The 17,186-nt window shown below is 39.4% G+C and overlaps 1 protein-coding gene across 3 annotated transcripts in view; it reads left to right on the top strand.

Annotated features, from left to right (window-relative positions):
• The window catches only part of MCF2 (MCF.2 cell line derived transforming sequence), a 103,950-nt gene that overhangs the window by 50,531 nt on the left and 36,233 nt on the right, over positions 1-17,186 (top strand). For all 3 annotated transcript variants that reach the window (XM_073885650.1, XM_073885651.1, XM_073885652.1), the window contains 10 exons: positions 1,117-1,236; positions 2,058-2,174; positions 3,671-3,820; positions 5,663-5,796; positions 6,101-6,215; positions 8,850-8,969; positions 11,128-11,319; positions 12,310-12,501; positions 13,800-13,968; positions 15,250-15,297. In XM_073885650.1, the coding sequence (XP_073741751.1) occupies positions 1,117-1,236; positions 2,058-2,174; positions 3,671-3,820; positions 5,663-5,796; positions 6,101-6,215; positions 8,850-8,969; positions 11,128-11,319; positions 12,310-12,501; positions 13,800-13,968; positions 15,250-15,297 (1,357 nt within the window). The remainder of the gene's footprint in view (positions 1-1,116; positions 1,237-2,057; positions 2,175-3,670; positions 3,821-5,662; positions 5,797-6,100; positions 6,216-8,849; positions 8,970-11,127; positions 11,320-12,309; positions 12,502-13,799; positions 13,969-15,249; positions 15,298-17,186) is intronic.

Raw genomic sequence — 17,186 nt, 5'->3', positions numbered from 1 at the left:
CTTGAAGAGCTGGGGCAGTGCACGGTGATTAAGAGCACAGACTCGGGTGCAGATTAAGACCTCACCAGCTGGGGCAAGTTATACTTAAAGTCTCTGAGCCTCACTTTCTTTATTTGTAAAAGAGGATGGCCTAACTACTTCACAGGATTATTATGAAGAAGCTCTATGATAATGTTGGCAAAATACTTGACACAGTGAGCATTTGATATGTGGTGGTTTATTATTAATATTGGGCCACACTGTTCTCTCTCTCACTAATTTTACATAGTGCTCTCCTTGTCTTGTAGCAGTTATGCCTTGACCACCTACTGCCTGTCAGTATTCTAGAAACTGGGGGAAACATTGGTGCTCCACAATGACATTCTGATCCAATTAATTCCTTTTTATGCTTCGAAGAGACCATTTTGACCTTCCTAGGTCTAGGATGCTCTGTGCTACCACTTCCTGTTGCATATTATTCTATAATTCCTTCATTTCACTTACCAACTTGGGTTATAGAGCTAACAGTTACTGATGGACTGCACTATTAGACTGTCATTTTCTTGAAAGCTGGGGAGGGACTACATCTTATTAATTTGGGCACAGTGAATGCTAACTGCATGATAATCATGCACTTAACTACATGGAGCGGACACGTAGATGATACTCAGTGAATGTTGCTTGGATGAAAATAAAAATAGGATTCCACAGAAACAGGTTTCTTCCAACGTTTACGGCAGGTACACAGTGTTGAAGCTCCCTTTGGCTTTTAGGGTTATCCCAGGAGCCTGCCTCCTAATTCTGTTTCCCAGGGAATAAATGCAATTCAAGTGCAAATGACTAACTTTAAAATGAAGTTCAAGAATAGAATTCTTTGTAACTTGGGATTTACTGTAGTGTGAGAAAATTCCATGTCATGGACGTTGCGAGGGTCTGATCTGATGACCTTACACTAGTTTTATTTCTGTTTCCATGTTTTTAGATTATATCAATATCCATTTTTAAAGTTTTGTCCTTTTAGTGGCCTTTATTACTTTCAAAGTCATTTCCTTTAATTACATATTTTCTGCTACGTGCTCAGTTGAGTGCATGTTTTGACAATTTTTTCTTTCTTTCCTGTGTTTCTTCTTTCTGCAGGTTTCCTTTCCTGGGAACTTGCACTTGGTTTTGGTTCTGCGTCCTACTAGTTTTCTTCAACGAACTTTCACAGACCTTGGATTTCGATTTAGCCAGGAAGACTTCATGCTCAAATTACCAGTAAGAGTATATTATTTAAATGTTTTCTCTCTTTAGTTCTCATGAAGACTTTGTACCGTGCTGTTGGTGTTTTACCTGTGCTCACAGAGCATTTAAAAGAAAAAGATAGAATTTGTCTTCCCAAAACTATAAATTTGAAATGCCTAAAAGTCTTCTGCTTCTGTTGTTAAAATAAAGGAATAGTCTAATCAGTTTGTAATAAGCAATTTCTTTTGAAAAAGATCTATGTCACATACGTTATGTGTGTGTGTATATGCGTGTGTGTGTGTGTGTGTGTGTGTATAAAATCAGGACATTTTATTTTTAGAAAAAAAAATTGAGTGTGTGTTTTATGTATTTGACCCCCATGAACTTACATCCTGAGCTAGTTCATAGTACCATGATCTTTTTTTTTTAAAAAGCTATTTTTATACGTTTTTAGGGTAAGGAATAGAGTCCTCATAAATTATGATATTTTTGCAAAGATTAGTCCCTCCTCATAAGTTCTAACTTACCACATTAAAGCCCTTTTACTTTGGTGTAAGTGTAACATTCTTTCAGAAGGTTGGCCATTAACAGTGCAAAATTTTAGATCAAGGAGAATTAGGTATTTGGGTTTCTATGGAGATTAATTTTGCTTTACAGAGAAATGTTTTGTAAATGAAAACTGATTACTTAAAGAAAGTAGTGCATACGTGTGGGGGGGGATGTACAGGAGAGAACTGTTAGAACCATTTATAAAAGATAACTTTGTGCTAATGAATGCTAAAGTTCATTGTACGGTTGAATGGAGGGCTGCCATGAAGGGCAGTTAACAGTATCTTTCTTACTTATTTATATAGGTGGTTATGCTGAGCTCAGTTAGTGATTTGCTGACATACATTGATGACAAGCAATTAACCCCTGAGTTAGGCGGCACCTTGCAGTACTGCCACAGTGAATGGATCATCTTCAGAAATGTATGTTGCTTTTGCCCTTACTGTAGAGCCTATAGTTCATATTCGCCTTTAAATCTAGTTCTAGAATTTTTTCCTCTTGGGGAAAAACAGATTTCTGGGGCTCCTATTTTTCAAAAACATATAATTCAACATCTTGATTTTCTTCCATAGGAAATATCTAGAAATGATGAAGAGTCACTGAGGATGGCAATTGAAGGAAAGGCTTAGGGAATAAGGAGATGATGCTCTGCCCACCCCCTCCTGTGGCCATGTAGTAACTTGAAGAAACAAAGGGTTTGGGTTCAAATCGTAGCACTGCTATTTTTAGCTATACAACCTGGCACAAGTTATATAACCTCTCTGATTCTCAGTTTTCCCAATTATAAAGTGGAAATTATAGTACTTTAGCTCAGAGGGATATTGGGAAGATCATATGAGATAAGCCCTCAAAAATGCGAGTAATATCATTAATCTCATTATAGTGATGCTTTTGAGACAGATTTATAGCAGAGACTCCTGTTCTAGAAAGTTACAAATAGGCAAGGGCCCCATGCCTCAAGGTGTGAGTTTATAGTATAAGAATCTTTACTCCAAATCCCAGAGATTAGGGAACCCTTCTGAAGGAAATGATATCTAATTAAATCAGGATTCTATTTTCCTCATCTTTATTTGTCATTCAGCAGTTCTGTCCACTCATATGAAAGTGTATTGTCAAAGTTAGTGGTGTCTAGCCTTTAATTACCTATGAAACTGTAAATAAAAGAGCAGATAACCTTGAGCTGAATGGGAAACAGAGGGTTTATATGATCTCTACATGTTGCCCTTTTTTTTCTGAGTCACTGATTTTGGAAACAATCAACACCACCACCTTACTTGACATTTTAGGGCAACAGAGCTTTTGGGATCACAATTTCAAATCTTCTGCCTGAATGAATTGTTGTGACCAGTTTGTTACCCCATCACCTGTGTCCTTTGCTGTGTTTGGAATGTTAATGCTTGCTCATAAGTTATAATAAAGGAATGTCAAGTGGCTTTGATGTTCTCATCTCTTCAGAAGTAAAGTTAGTATAAAGCAATTTTACACTTGCAGAGTTTAATAGGATAGGCCTAAACAAAGGCTGAAAACAAATTTCTTAGTACATGGCATCTTTACGGAATTGTTTTCAGGGGTGCCGGGCTGGCTCTGTTGGAGGGGCATGCAACTCTTGATCTCAGGGTCATGAGTTTAAGCCCCATGTTGGGTGTAGAGATTACTAGAAAAAAGAAACTTAAAAAAATTGTTTTCAATGGTGTTCAAGAAATAAGTACAGATGTTTGGATAAAAGACATTCAAGAAGACTCTTAACCTCACATTAGTTTTGTAGAGGCTTAGATGCAAAATTAGAGTTTATTGCCAAGGGCAATGCCAACTTTCCTTAGCAGAGGAGAGGTCATAGTAAAGTAAACACAATTACTGATCCAAGTATTGATATGCTGTCAGTTTCCATGGAATTAAAAGGATCACTGGATCTTTGCAGGCTATAGAAAATTTTGCTCTCACGGTGAAAGAAATGGCTCAGATGTTACAGTCCTTTGGAACCGAACTGGCTGAGACAGAACTACCAGATGATATTCCTTCAATAGAAGAAATTCTTGCAGTTCGTGCTGAAAGGTATCACATGTTAAAGGTATGTCTGATAGAGTTAACAAACAAAAGTTATCCATGGTCTTTCTTTTCCTAGGAAGGTGTTCAGTGCATGTCCTTTTCATGCTGATTGGTGGGTAGGGAGACAACAGGGGAGAACGTCCTGGATGTGTTGAATCTAAGTGTCCCCTTTGCAAATGGTGCCTTGTCTTGAGAAGTTCTTTATTTGTTGATAGAATAGTTTTTAAGTGCCCCGGAAGTAGAAATCCATAGTGATCTTTGTTACTGTGTATTCTTTATCTTATCAAAAGGCCCTCTCATTTAGAAAGCTGGAGAATCAAAAGGCAGACAGGTGTTCTAGTTTAATATCCACCACAGGTGCAATGTGAAATGGAGAAGGAGAACTTGAGGAGGAGTCAGGGGGCCTGTGACCAAGGCAAACATTGCTAAATGATTACAAGCTTTCTTTTCCATAGAGTACTAGTTTGTTTGTTTGTTTATTTGTTTGTTTTTTAAGCAGGCTCCACACCCAACGTGGGGCTTGAACTGATGACCTTGAGACCAAGAGTTGCATGCTTTGCCAACTGAGCCAGCCAGGTGCCCCCAGAGTACTAGTTTTTGATGTTTTGTACAATAGACTTTAGATGGCAAGTTGATTTGGCCCTCCTGCCCAGTTGTCTGGAGTGCTGGCTTGTGAAGGATTCTGAGTCACCATTCAGACAATCACCAAGTACTTTGAGATTCACCTTCCCCAGAAAGTTTAAGAATGATCTGAACAAAAAAAAAGATTGATCTAAAGAAGCACCTGTATAGTAATCCATGTCCTTCATAGGATAGTAGGCTTCCTGGAGGGCACTCACAGGTACAAGCTCTATGTAGAGGGGACATTTTTATTTTATTATTTTATTTTTTTGAGGTGACATTTTTAAATTAAGAAGAGGAGAGAAACTGAAATTTTGAATCATAATCTAAAAGTAAAACTGTTCAAGGAAAGACAGCTCTGTCCCTCCTAAGCTGTGTGATTGGAGAATTTGCTTACCCTCTCTCTGAGTTGGAGTTACCTTACGTGCACAATGAGGTTGATGATGATGATGCATGCATACCTTGTAGGGTCGCTGTGAGGATGAAATGGAGTATGTGATGTAGGTACAACAGTGTTTGGCACATAGCTGGTACTTCATAAATACTTGCTCTTCATGTCTGTGTTCTTATTCATATTGGTGGTGGTGTCATGAAACTTGTCCCCAGACAAATACATGTACCCCCGAATTTTTTGCTTAACATTTCGGAGGACCCTTGGATCTCCTGAAGGAAGTCATAGATCACTCTTAGGTGCCTGAAGAATCTACCCACCAAGGTTAAGACCTTCTGAATAGAAAGAAGCATATACTTCATGAGGAATTAATTAATCCAAACGTGAAGTAACGTCATACTTATGGCAGGCACTAATTGGTAACGATTAAGGTTTAGTAGGAAAGGCATCAGACTCTATTTGAATATGCATTAAATATTATTTTAGCTGTATGCTTTCTAGTGTGCTAGACTTCATTATGCTACTTCTGCTTTATTGGAGCATATTAAAAATATTAGTAGAAAAGAATAAATGAGAACTTTCTACCAGTAAGAGGAGACTACAAATGGAGCACCAGGTACTTCTGCCCATAAACATCTTATAAAAATCCTGATTGCAACATCCATCTCCGCAGGTGGAGGCTTCTTGGAGATCCTCATGGGTTTTAGATTCTGTGGTACTGACATACTCTGTAAAGGCCGTTCTAGAACGGCTGTTTCTCCTGTGCGTGCTGTAAGTGTATGCTTCCTTCTCTTTAGGTCATTCAGATTAGGGGACTAGCTGGCTAATTCATCCTATTGTGCTTTTTTACAGAATGATATTACAGCAGTAACCAAAGAGGGAAAAATCCTCCTCACAAGTCTGGAAGTGCCTAGCATTGAAGACGCTGTCGGTTCAAGGCTTGAACACCGTCACCACGTAAACGGTGACTGGCAGACTGTTAATAAGTGAGTACTCTCCTTTTGGTTTGGAGTTACTTATTTTATACTTTTGAAAGGGAATTATACATTTTGCTGCCATCTGTTAAGTGGGAAAATATTCCTGGACCTCTGGGAATCTGAGAACACCTTCCCTGGAAGAGATTAGTTTGCTTGTGAAAGAGGTTCCGTGGACATCAATGGTCTCTTCATGGACCAAGTGTCACGGTGTCTGACGTTGCCTGGAATTCTTAATGTCCAGACCAAGTTTGTGTACATACCTACAAGACAAATCGTTGTTGTGAAGGAATTCTAATGACTTTTCTTTGTTAAGATTGCTGACTCAAGTACATGATATGGAGATAGCTTTTGATGGATTTTGGGAAAAACACCAATTAAAAATGGAGCAGTATCTGCAACTGTGGAAGTTTGAGCAGGATTTTCAAGAGGTCAGTTAAAACATTCTTTCTATGTTTTTTTTTCATTATGCCAGAGGTTCTTACTCCTTGATCATCAGAAATATAGTCTCACAAGATGCCCATTTATACCCAGAGAGAGATGGAAAGGGGGCAAATGTGAGTGAACCCTGCCAAGATGTCTTTCTTTAAAAAAAAAAATTATTTAAATTCTAGTTAGTTAACATATAGTGTATTATTAGTTTCGGAGTAGAATTTAGTGATTCATCAGTTGCATATAACGCCTAGTGCTCACTCCATCACGTGCCCTCCTTAATGCCCATCACCCAGTTACCCCATCCCCCCACCCGCCTCCCCAAGTTGTCTTTCTTGCTTACTTATTTCCTATAAGAAAGCATTTAAGTGCTAACATATAAGACAGGACTAAGTTGCCATTCACCCTGATGTTTATTATTGTAATTTATTTTACATATAAAATGTTTTCAGCCTGAAATTTCCTTTCAGCTTTCCAAGGAAATAATATCCACTTCCTTCTTGATTTTTTTGTAAATACCATATACCTATACTGACCATATTTAATACGACGTAACAAAAACGTTTTTTTTTTTTTGGATCCAGTAATTTATTTCTATGAAAAGCCTGGTGTATGAAGCGGCATCATGTCTAATTATACATTACTTTAAAGGTTACAAAAAAGTGCCTTCTAGTTGGATGCTTCTGGAAAATACATCACACATGGCCAGGCTCCTCACAGTCTCTATCATAGTACTTTACCAGGAGGTCCAAGGAAGACTCACTGCTTTTCTCTCTCGCATGTGGCCAGCCTGTTTTCCACCCATGACTTTCTCACTTGCTTGGTATTTCATCTGTTCTGGACATGGGGCTCAGGTCCTGCCAGCCCTTTGCCTTCTGTGACGCCAGCAGATTTGGGAATGCGGTATTCTCCGTGAAACCTTCCTTAAGGAAAGAGTAGGCCAAGTTGCTCTCAGGCCTTCCAGATATTTGTGTCTTTCCCTCCTCCCCAGCCGAATACATGCAAAAATCATGCTCTTCCCCCAAACACACCCATTGGGCCTCTACTTAATATGTTAATTTGTACCCAGACAAAATTCTTGTCCTCTAGCCATATTGTTTCTTCAAATCATTGTTGCCTCTACTCAGTGTTGTTGTCATTGGCCTTGGATTGGAATTTCACTGATGTGATCTGTGTCTCCTGGTCACCTGCAAATAGGTTCTATATATATGTAGGAACTTAACTTCAAAAAAATCTTATTTGTAAATTCTAGCTGTACAGAAAAGTTTGAATATTCTCAAACTTGAAATGTTTTTGAATATACAGGGTAGGAATATCCTCTTGCATAACCACAGTACAGTTAGCAAATTTAGTACAGTTTAACCATGATGCAGTACTTTCTATGACCTACCGTTGGTATTCCAGTTTTATCAGTTGATTCAATAATGTCATTTCTATCATTTCTTCCCCCGCCAGTACAGGATTCAGCCTTAGAGGGTTGGGTATTGCATAAGTTGTCATGTCTAGTCACTTTTAGTCTAGAAGATTTCCACAGCCTTTCTTTGTCTTTTATGACGCTGCCATTTTTGAAGAATCCAGTTCTTTTTTCACATAAAATGTTCTTCATTTTCCATTTGTCTGACTTCTTCTCACGATTAGATTAATCTTTGTGTGCCCAGCGAGCATACTATGTAAGTGATGTGTTCTTCTGAGGGTATCGCATCTGGTGGTAAGTGAGGTTCACCTGCCCCTCATTGTTGATGTGCCCTCTGATTACCCAGTTCTCCACTGTATCATTACTTTCCTCCCACTTGTAACTAGTAGGAAATGGGTGGGGAGAAAATTTAAGGTCATGCAAACATCTTGCTGCTTATCAAAAGTTCTTTATAGGTTTAGCATCAATTAATGATTCTTTATATGTTTAGCATCAATTAATGATTCTTGCTTCAACCAGTCTTTACTATGATGCTTGCTTCAACCAGTCTTTACTTTCCAACTCCATTGTTCCCTCCATATTTCTCAGTTCCCATAGGCGTGCTGCTGGGAGCAAGAGTCTTCCCTTCTCCCCATTTCTTTATTTATCTGATTTTGGGGTTCATGACTTCCTAGTTTTGTAATGGTTTATAATCCTTTGCTGTTCTTAACTATTTTGGTGTTTCAGACTGACTACTGTGTCCTTGTGACATGTCCAGACTTTCTGGCATAAAGAGATATCCCAAGCTCATCTTGTACCTACTCTGCCTTAGCCCTGGAACCAGCCACTTGCCTGAGGATCCCTGGTTTCTTTTTCTGGGTTCCAGGTGTGCTCATTACTACTAGAGGGTCTTTGTTCTGAGGACCACTGACCACAGAGCTTGGGAATATAATATGCAAGTATATACACATGCATATGCTTCCGTACATGTCCGCATGTAGCTGCCAGCCTATGTACATAGTGATATCTTATATATCATAAGCACACACTAAGATCTAGGAGGTTAGATTTTAATAGACTTTATCAATTTCTAGGAATAAAATAACAAAGTATTCTCCACATGTGCCATTTTTCCATGTTGCATTTTTTTTAATAGCATTTCCTATAAAACTGGATTAAGGGAAAATGCCTAATACCTTGTAGGCTTTTAAGACTTGTTTTTTTTTTTTCCTATTTATAGCTTGTGAGTGAAGTCGAACTTATGTTAAACCAACAAGCAGAGTTGGCAGATGTAACAGGGAACATAGGTCAAGTAAAACAAAAAATAAAAAAGTTGGAAAACTTAGATGAAAATTCTCAGGTAAGATTACATCTCAGACGTTCACTGTTCTAACAGTTACATTTTGATGGTTTTCAGTAGTATCAACCCTTATGGGCCACCTTTCATAGCAACAGTCTATATAATTGGTTTAATAATACTGGTCTGTATTCTTATCAATGTGAGCCAGAGGTGACGCTGCAGACAAGTCATGTAGTTGTAATAGGTGGCTTCTGAGATGATGATGTGAATGGTTTCAGGCCCACCATTAGGAACAAAGGCGTAAATCATTTTGAAGAAGCCAAAAAAAATGTCTTATCAAGAATGCTATTTGAGGGGTGGGGCACCTGGGTGGCTCAGTCGGTGAAGCGTCTGCCTTCGTCTCAGGTCAGGATCTCATGGTCCCGGGATCGAGCCCCGCCTCAGGCTCCTTGCTCACTGGGGAGTCTGCTTCTCCCTCTCTCTCTCTCTCCCCCTCCCCCTGCTTGTGCTCTCTCTCTCTCTCTCAAGTAAATAATAAAATCTTAAAAAAAGAATGCTATTTGGTACTTGGAAATGATGGAAGTATACAAAAGCATAATTCCTTAAATATCCATCATGTGGATGTGCAATTGAAGCAAACACAGATTCAGACAGATCTGCTTAGTTTTACTAGCTGTGTGACCTTGGGTAAACTAAATTTTCTAAGCCTTAATGTCTTCATCTATAAATTGGGGATAAAGTGACTTACTTTGCAGAATGATTATGAGGATTCTTTTAGATGTTGTAGGCAAAACACTTAGCACAGTACCTGGGATAGCTGATTAGATAATAAGTAATCAAAAGAGCCAACAATTATCATTTTGCTGGTCTAAAAGGCTTGGACTCATAGATATAATAGTTAACAAACTGGCTTTGCTCTTTTGTCTTATATGTGAGAGCAAGGCCATTGTTTTTTAAGGTGCATTCCCAGCAAACAAATAGATTTATGGGTATACCGTAAGCATCCAAAAATGAAATTTGAGAGGCCGCAGTTGTGGTGACCAGTTCTAGAATTATGCTTGTAGGTTGTTGTGACTGTGGGGCAGTTTATAATCTCTGTGGCATACTAGAAAGAGAAGGCAAATTGGCTTGGAAATGAGGGGACTTTGAGGTTTTTGTTTGTTTTTAATTTTTTTTAGTTTTAATTGTGGTAAGAAAAAAACCCCACATAACATGAAATTTACTAACATAACCATTTTTTTAATTATTTTTTTGAGAGAGAAAAAGAGGGAGGGAGAGAGAGTGAGCATGAACTGGGGGAGGAAGAGCAGAGGGAAAGAGAGAGGGGAATCTCAAGCAGGTTCCACACTCAGCACAGAGCCTGATGCGGGCCTTGATCTCAGGACCCTGAGACTATGACCGGAGCCAAAATCAAGAGTTGGGTGCTTTACCAACTGAGCCACCCAGGTGCCTGCCCCCCTTAACCATTTTTAAGTATACAGTTCAGTAGTGTTAACTATAGTCACATTGTTGTGCAACAGATTGCCAGAATGAAATTTTTCATTTTGCAAATCTGAAACTGTACCCATTTAAAAAAAAAGAAAAAACTCCCTGTTTTAACCCTGGGTTTCCCACCAGCTAGGTAGGCTAGTCACTTTATCATTATGGGCTTCAGTTTTTCTTATTTTACCTTGACAGATATTCCTGACCACTTACTGATTTCAGTCACTATGTTGGGAGCAAGTGGGGGACCAGGGTAGGAGGGGGGGATGCCAGTAGTTGATAGAGTGGGGGCAAGGCCACTAAGATCCCCTTTGACTTGGAGACTCAGTGGTGTTCCCTTCAGGTATGTAAAGTAGTCAGGTAGATGATGACTAATGAGATTTCCAAGGCTGAGATGGTATGAAATCCATTAGCTTTCCTTTGGCCCCTGTGTACCTCATTGGATAGATGCAGTTCTGTTCTAAATCTGTATATACCAGGAGAAGCAAACTTCATCCACACTCTGAGCGGGCTGGTTAATTTTCTGTTTCTGGTACTAGAAGTACATGTGTTTCTGATGGTGTCACTGCTGTAACTAATGACTGTGACTTGGAGCCTGCAGAAGTATGACATCAAATCATATTTTTGGCGCTCTCTGTGCCTTGCTAAACCAATTTGCTTCACAATTACTTTCTTGTTTCTTCTCTATTTGAACAGATATCATACTGTTCTTGTTTTACTTCTTTCTTAAAATTAGGATCTGTTAGCAAAGGCCCGTTTTGTGATATTACACGGACACCGACTTGCTGCAAATCACCATTATGCCCTTGATTTGATCTGCCAGAGGTGCAATGAACTACGTTACCTTTCTGATATTTTGGTTAATGAGATCAAAGCCAAAAGGATACAGCTCAGCAGGATCTTCAAAATGCACAAACTCCTGCAGCAGGTAGTGTCTTGAGCCCTGATAACATTTCTGAGCAAGAAGATCATTTTTTTTTTTCTTATAGGTTACAGGGTAAAGGTCTGTCTGGGAGAGCTTTGGAATTACATTTGTAAGACGTTCAAGGATTGGCTCTGATGATGTTCATTTAATCCACGTACCTTTGCAGTATTCGTGGCAAGTCAAGTATTGTAAGAATTTTGGCTTCCGTTCTGAATATTGAGATCATGGTTGTGATGGCTTCCTTTCTATTTTGGGTACATCTCTGAACCTCTCCTCTGGTGATAGTTTGCAGTCAGCACACTTTTCAAAGCCCTAGAGGCATTTTGCTAAAGCCAGAAACTCCTCCCACACTTCATAGTTACTGCAATAAGAAATTCAACAGTGACGGGAAGATAGTCCTCCATGGCTTGGCGGTCTGACCCCTTTCAGAATTAGGCAGTGAAGAGAAGAGCTGGCCTTGGAAGTGGGATGTAAAATGAGGATATCATTTACACACGTCATATCTGAACATGAACATTTTAATCTGTACATCTCCTTCTTTGGCAGGGAAACTTTTATCCTTGTCCTTGACAATCACTACACGTGTATATTACACTTTATGTTTTGGGAGGCGTTTCATATTTCACTTATTGATTTGGGGAAAAATAGCATGCAGCTGAAGTGTTAGTGTTGAGAGAATGGTCAGACTCTTCGCTGCAGAATGAATTCCTTGTTATGAAATAAGTACAGTGCTTCCCAGCCTTGGCTGTGCTTCAGAAATACCTGTGAAGCTCTGCAGAAATTGAAATGCCTGGCTTAGGGCCCAGAGCTACTGAATCGGAATTTCTGGGGGCAGAACCCAGATACCTTTATTTTTAACAGCTCTGAAGACAACTCTGATTCACAGAAGCCAGGGCTGGTAAACATCCTAAAGGACAAATATATTTCTCTTTATTCATTCATGGTTTGTGTGTGTGTGTGTGTGTGTGTGTGTCTGTGTGATTTGCTCATCAGGCTCGTCAGTGCTGTGATGAAGGAGAATGCCTTCTAGCTAATCAGGAAATAGAGAAGTTTCAGTCTAAAGAAGATGCTCAAAAAGCCCTCCGAGACATTGAAAATTTTCTTGAGATGGCTTTGCCCTTTATAAATTATGATCCTGATACCCTGCAGTATGAATTTGATGTAATTCTATCTCCTGAACTCAAGGTAAGAGGCTTTTTTTTTTCAAATGAACAAATGTTTTTAAAACTGTAATTCCAGTAGTGTTGGCAAGAGTTTTACTACTTCACAGCTGACTTTATGTCAAATTGCAGTTACATGCTTCTCTTAAGGATGAGGCATGATATTAGTACCACTGTTAAGCATCAGAGAATACAAAGGCTTGAAGCGTCATGCTGGCTCAGTTGGTAGAGCATGTGACTCCTGATCTCGGGGTCACCGGTCTGAGCCCCACATTGGGTGTAAAGATTACTTAAAAATAAATAGACTTTTTAAAAAAAGCATCCCAAGGCTTTATGCTTGTTGTATAATGAAGAATAAATCCTCTTTGGGCTGTGATGCCATTATTTTTCAACTCTTTTCACATACTAGGAGTTCTTACATATACATCGTTCTGTGTATCCTTAGAGAAGGGGCTAAAGCTATCCTAGGACAATACTGGGCCTTTGTCAAGAGCATTCTACTCCAAATGTCTTATTTTTCTGCTGCAGTTACTACCAACAGATGCTCTGTGGACACACATCTGGCTTTCCTACTGAGTTTGAGATTGAAGGGATAAAGAAATGATCTGGGGCTCCTTAGGGTCAGGGTGCAAGCAGACGTTGGTATTAACAAGGTAGAGACCAACGGGTTACTGCAGTACCACTCTGTTGGGGATGTCATGAAGCACTCTCACTACATTGTAGTTAAGAGATTTTGTGATGCTATTGGTTGCCACAATGTTTAGTTGACTCTTAAGTTTGGAAGAAGATCTAAAACCATGCTTAGCTGCAGATCTTAGGGGACGCCCCAGAAAATCAGAAAAGTTGCCACAACAACAACCAGGTGATTTCTCTGGAAGCAACCAAGCTAATCTCTAACTGCCTCAAATCATCTAGGAGGGTCTAGGAGGAGCTTTTACACCACACAGAGAACTGTAGAACGTCCTGCAGGCTAACACATCACACACTGCTCTGACAGTGCTTAACTGGTGGCTTTCTTGTGCGAAACGTGCCTCCTTTTCCAGCCCTTACTCCTTCCAGCCACGACAGGTAACGCACTTTAGATAGTGACCTATTTCATGACTGCTCGATCAATTTCTTCGAGTTGTTTTGGTTGAGATCTTCTGGTTTTATGACCATATGAAGGTAGTGCATCCATCTGTTTTCTGTTGCTTTCCTAATTTTTTCTAGTTCTATTTTAAACTCTAAATTAATTTTTTGACTGTCTGGGTCTGAGAAATGTCATAAGATTTGTAATGATCTCAATTCAGAAAGTATTTCACAGAAGTCTCGTGCAACCTGCAGGTTCAAATGCAGACTGTACAACTCAAACTTGAACACATCCGAAGTGTATTTGAGAACCAACAAGCTGGTTTCAGGAACCTGACGGACAGGCATGTGAAGCCAGTCCAGTTTGTGGTACCTGCTTCTGACAATTTGATGAGAGCTAGAGCATCGTTTTCACCTAAACATGGTAAAGTATCTTACGTTCACTCTTCTTTTCCTGCTGTTGTCTGTTACTCTTGATGTAAATACTGAATGCATTCTTCAGTCCTGATAAACTGAAATTTTATTTAAGCATCTTTGGTCACGGTTACACTCTGTTGCACAAGGCAGGAGTCATGGTCAAGATTATTGTACGACAGTAAAACATAGTGGTAATGTAGTGTAGTACAGAATGAGGACAGTCTGGACTGAATGGCCCAACCTTGCAACGAGTGTGAACATTTCATAGGCATCAAGCCCACCCCTTTCTTCTGCAGGTGGAGGAAAGCATATGAATCTGGCACACACGGGTATGCGTGTGCATGCGCACACACATCTTTACTACTTATGTGGATAGATTATTACTTGGTTCTTATTAGCTTCTAGTAAGTGAATGGTTAGGTAATAGAACGGATTGCCTTTTCTAAGTTAAGTGCAGGTAAACAGAGTAATTTTGCTAGTAATTAACAGAGTCCATTTTCTGGTTTTAATCTTTGTAGACTAGTTTTAACCATGTGATATCCATTTCCTTTCTACATTCTGTAGGATAAAATAGCTATCCTGACTGTGGTGGTGAACTAATCTGGAAGTAAGATGATTCTGTTGCCCAAAGTTTCCCTTGAGCTGCCTCTGGGGCCGGGGCCTCTTAGGGGAGAGTAATTTGGCCTTTGGGGCCCTAAGTTAGTTGAACGGGTGAACATGGAACTAAATTTGGTCTGTCTGATCTGAAGGATCGGAGACCTCATTAATATATGGGAAGTGCTTTGAAATTCGGAGAGAGCTTGAACCAAGCATAAGGAGCATAAAAACCTCGGTCAAATCCCCGCATGGATCATATGAAAATGAGGTGACGAAAGCATGTCACTCAGCTAGGACGCTAGAAGTTATGTAGTTAATAGTTATTAAATATAAAAATATACTCACAAATGAAACTATGAACAGTGCCGTAAGTGAAGAATATTGACTAAGAAGATACAGGGCAAAAGAATAAAACAAACCAAAAAACCAATAGAGGGCTACAAACCAACAGCTATGGGAATAAAAATAGGATAGGTTTATATTCCTTAACAGAGGACAGAGCACAGTTAGATGTCTGGCTCTATCGGCTGTGTGACCTGGGGTAGTTCACTTAACCTCTTTTAGCCTAGTCTCCTTGTTTGTAAAATAGGACCAATAATGCCTAGTGACTTGAAAGGGTTGCTGTGAAGACAAAGAGGAAAAAAAACCTTACAGTATTCTTATTTAATGGCATTACACTTTTTTTCTGCAGTGGGAGTTGGATACTCTTTCTTTCAAGCATGTAAACTTTTTTCCCAAGGTACCCATCTTTATTACTTTTCTTCAGTACATTTTCTGAGTTTGTGTCCATGTGAAAAACCAGTTTGACATCTAAAACCAGCAGCAATTCATTCTTGAATTTTGCCCACGATTAACTTTCTCCCTTTTTTTTCCCATAAAATCATCCGTATTCTCCCAGCATTAAACTTACCTTGGAAAATGACTATCTGAAAAGTAGCTTATGCTTCTAAACTCTAATCTCATCAAATGACCACCCATAAAAAGAAACCAAGGAAAACAATTGGCAATGCTAAAATAAATCAAGCTTTCTTTCATTTTAGAGACTCTTGTGTCTTCCACAGTACAACTGTTTGTTGGGAGTAGCTTGAATTTTCTTCAGTTTAAGACTGTCTAATGTATTTATGTGGAAGAAGACAGCTGACTGAATAAATGACATGGATGGATAAATGATTTTACCCATTATTTATCGTGGTTTCTAAATTAAACCAAAACATCATTTGTGCTACATTGTTTCTTTTTACCTCATTGCTCTGTGAGTAATGGGGATTATAACAATCAGGTCTAAATAATTCTTCAAGACTGTTAATTGCTAAGCCAAATATATAAGATTTGGTCAAATCAGATTGTGTTAATCTTTCATGCAGTAAGTCAAACTGGTTTTGTTTGTTTTTGTTTGTTTATTTTTATTAATTTGCATCAAACAGAATCCTACACCTAGCACAGTGCCTGGCAACTAGCAGGACACAATAAATATTTGTTGAATTAATTTTTTTAAAGATTTTATTTATTTGAGAGGGAGAGAGCGGGAGAGAGTGCAAGCGGGGGGAGGGGCAAAGGGGGAGAATCTCAAGCCCACCCAACGCTGAGCACAGAGCCCCATGCAGGGCTTGATCTCATGATCCTGAGATCACGACCTGAACCAAAATCAAGAGTCAGTCACTTAACCCCTGAATTAATACTTAATACAGAGGGAAGTTAGCAAAGAACATTGTGAGGGGTAAAATGTGGTTTCAGCTCCTAAATCTGTAGCTCTAGTCTGCATCTTTCTCGTAAGCTTCAGAGCTCCATTTACAATTTGCTTCCTTGAATTTCCTATAGGCAACTCAGACTCCGCCTGATAGCCTCTCCTGCAAATCATCCCCTCTGTTCCTCATCTCAGTGAATAGTACTCACAGAATCCGCTTTTTTCCATCCCCACTGCTGTTGCTTACTGCCAGGTCCTTAATCCAAGCTCATGTCATCTGTTGCCTTGACAACCGCAGCCGTCTCCCTGTCTCCCCACTTTCCCTTTCACATGCCTCTACTCGCCTTGCCCGTCAGACCTTACAGTACTGTTCTCCCTCTGGGACACTATTTCCTTCCCTCTCCCTTTCCCCTCCGCTGGCTTCTTTTCCTCCAGCAGATTTCCTGTCCCTAGTCCTCTTCCTTCACGGAAGCTTTTCTTTCCTGCCTCTCCTCCTTGGCGCCCAGTTTGGTTGAGCAGCCATGCTGTGTGGTAACAAGTCCAGCCATGTGTCTTCACCGCTTTCGTGTAATTGCCTGTTTTCCATCTCTCTTGTTAGACTGTAAACTCTGTAAGGACAGGGCCTGTGTGCAGTTCATGTTTGTATCCCCAGCACCAGACATGGAGCTTAGCATATAGTACAGGTGCCCCATAATTTCATGTATCTATTTATGTTGTTGAAAGAATGAATTTCTCTACCTTGCTTTTCAGAAAAAGCTGCATTCCTCATGAGTTGTGTATATATTCCTTTTTTATCTTTTAATGTAGTTGCAAAGAATTAATTAGTAAAGCTAATTAGTAAGGCTCCCTCAGTTACCTTTATAAATAAGTTTGGATCTCTGTGTATCAGGTGTCTTTAAAGTGGTGAACATCAGTGTTCATTGAGAAATTGATTTTATGTGATA

The sequence above is a fragment of the Callorhinus ursinus genome, unplaced genomic scaffold (genome assembly GCF_003265705.2).
Source record: "Callorhinus ursinus isolate GAN/ISIS: 27379988/994484 unplaced genomic scaffold, GSC_fseal_2.0 scaffold64, whole genome shotgun sequence".
NCBI lineage: Eukaryota > Metazoa > Chordata > Mammalia > Carnivora > Otariidae > Callorhinus > Callorhinus ursinus.
The sequence above is the reverse complement of the archived record's forward strand: the minus strand, read 5'-3'. Positions and strand labels throughout refer to the sequence as shown.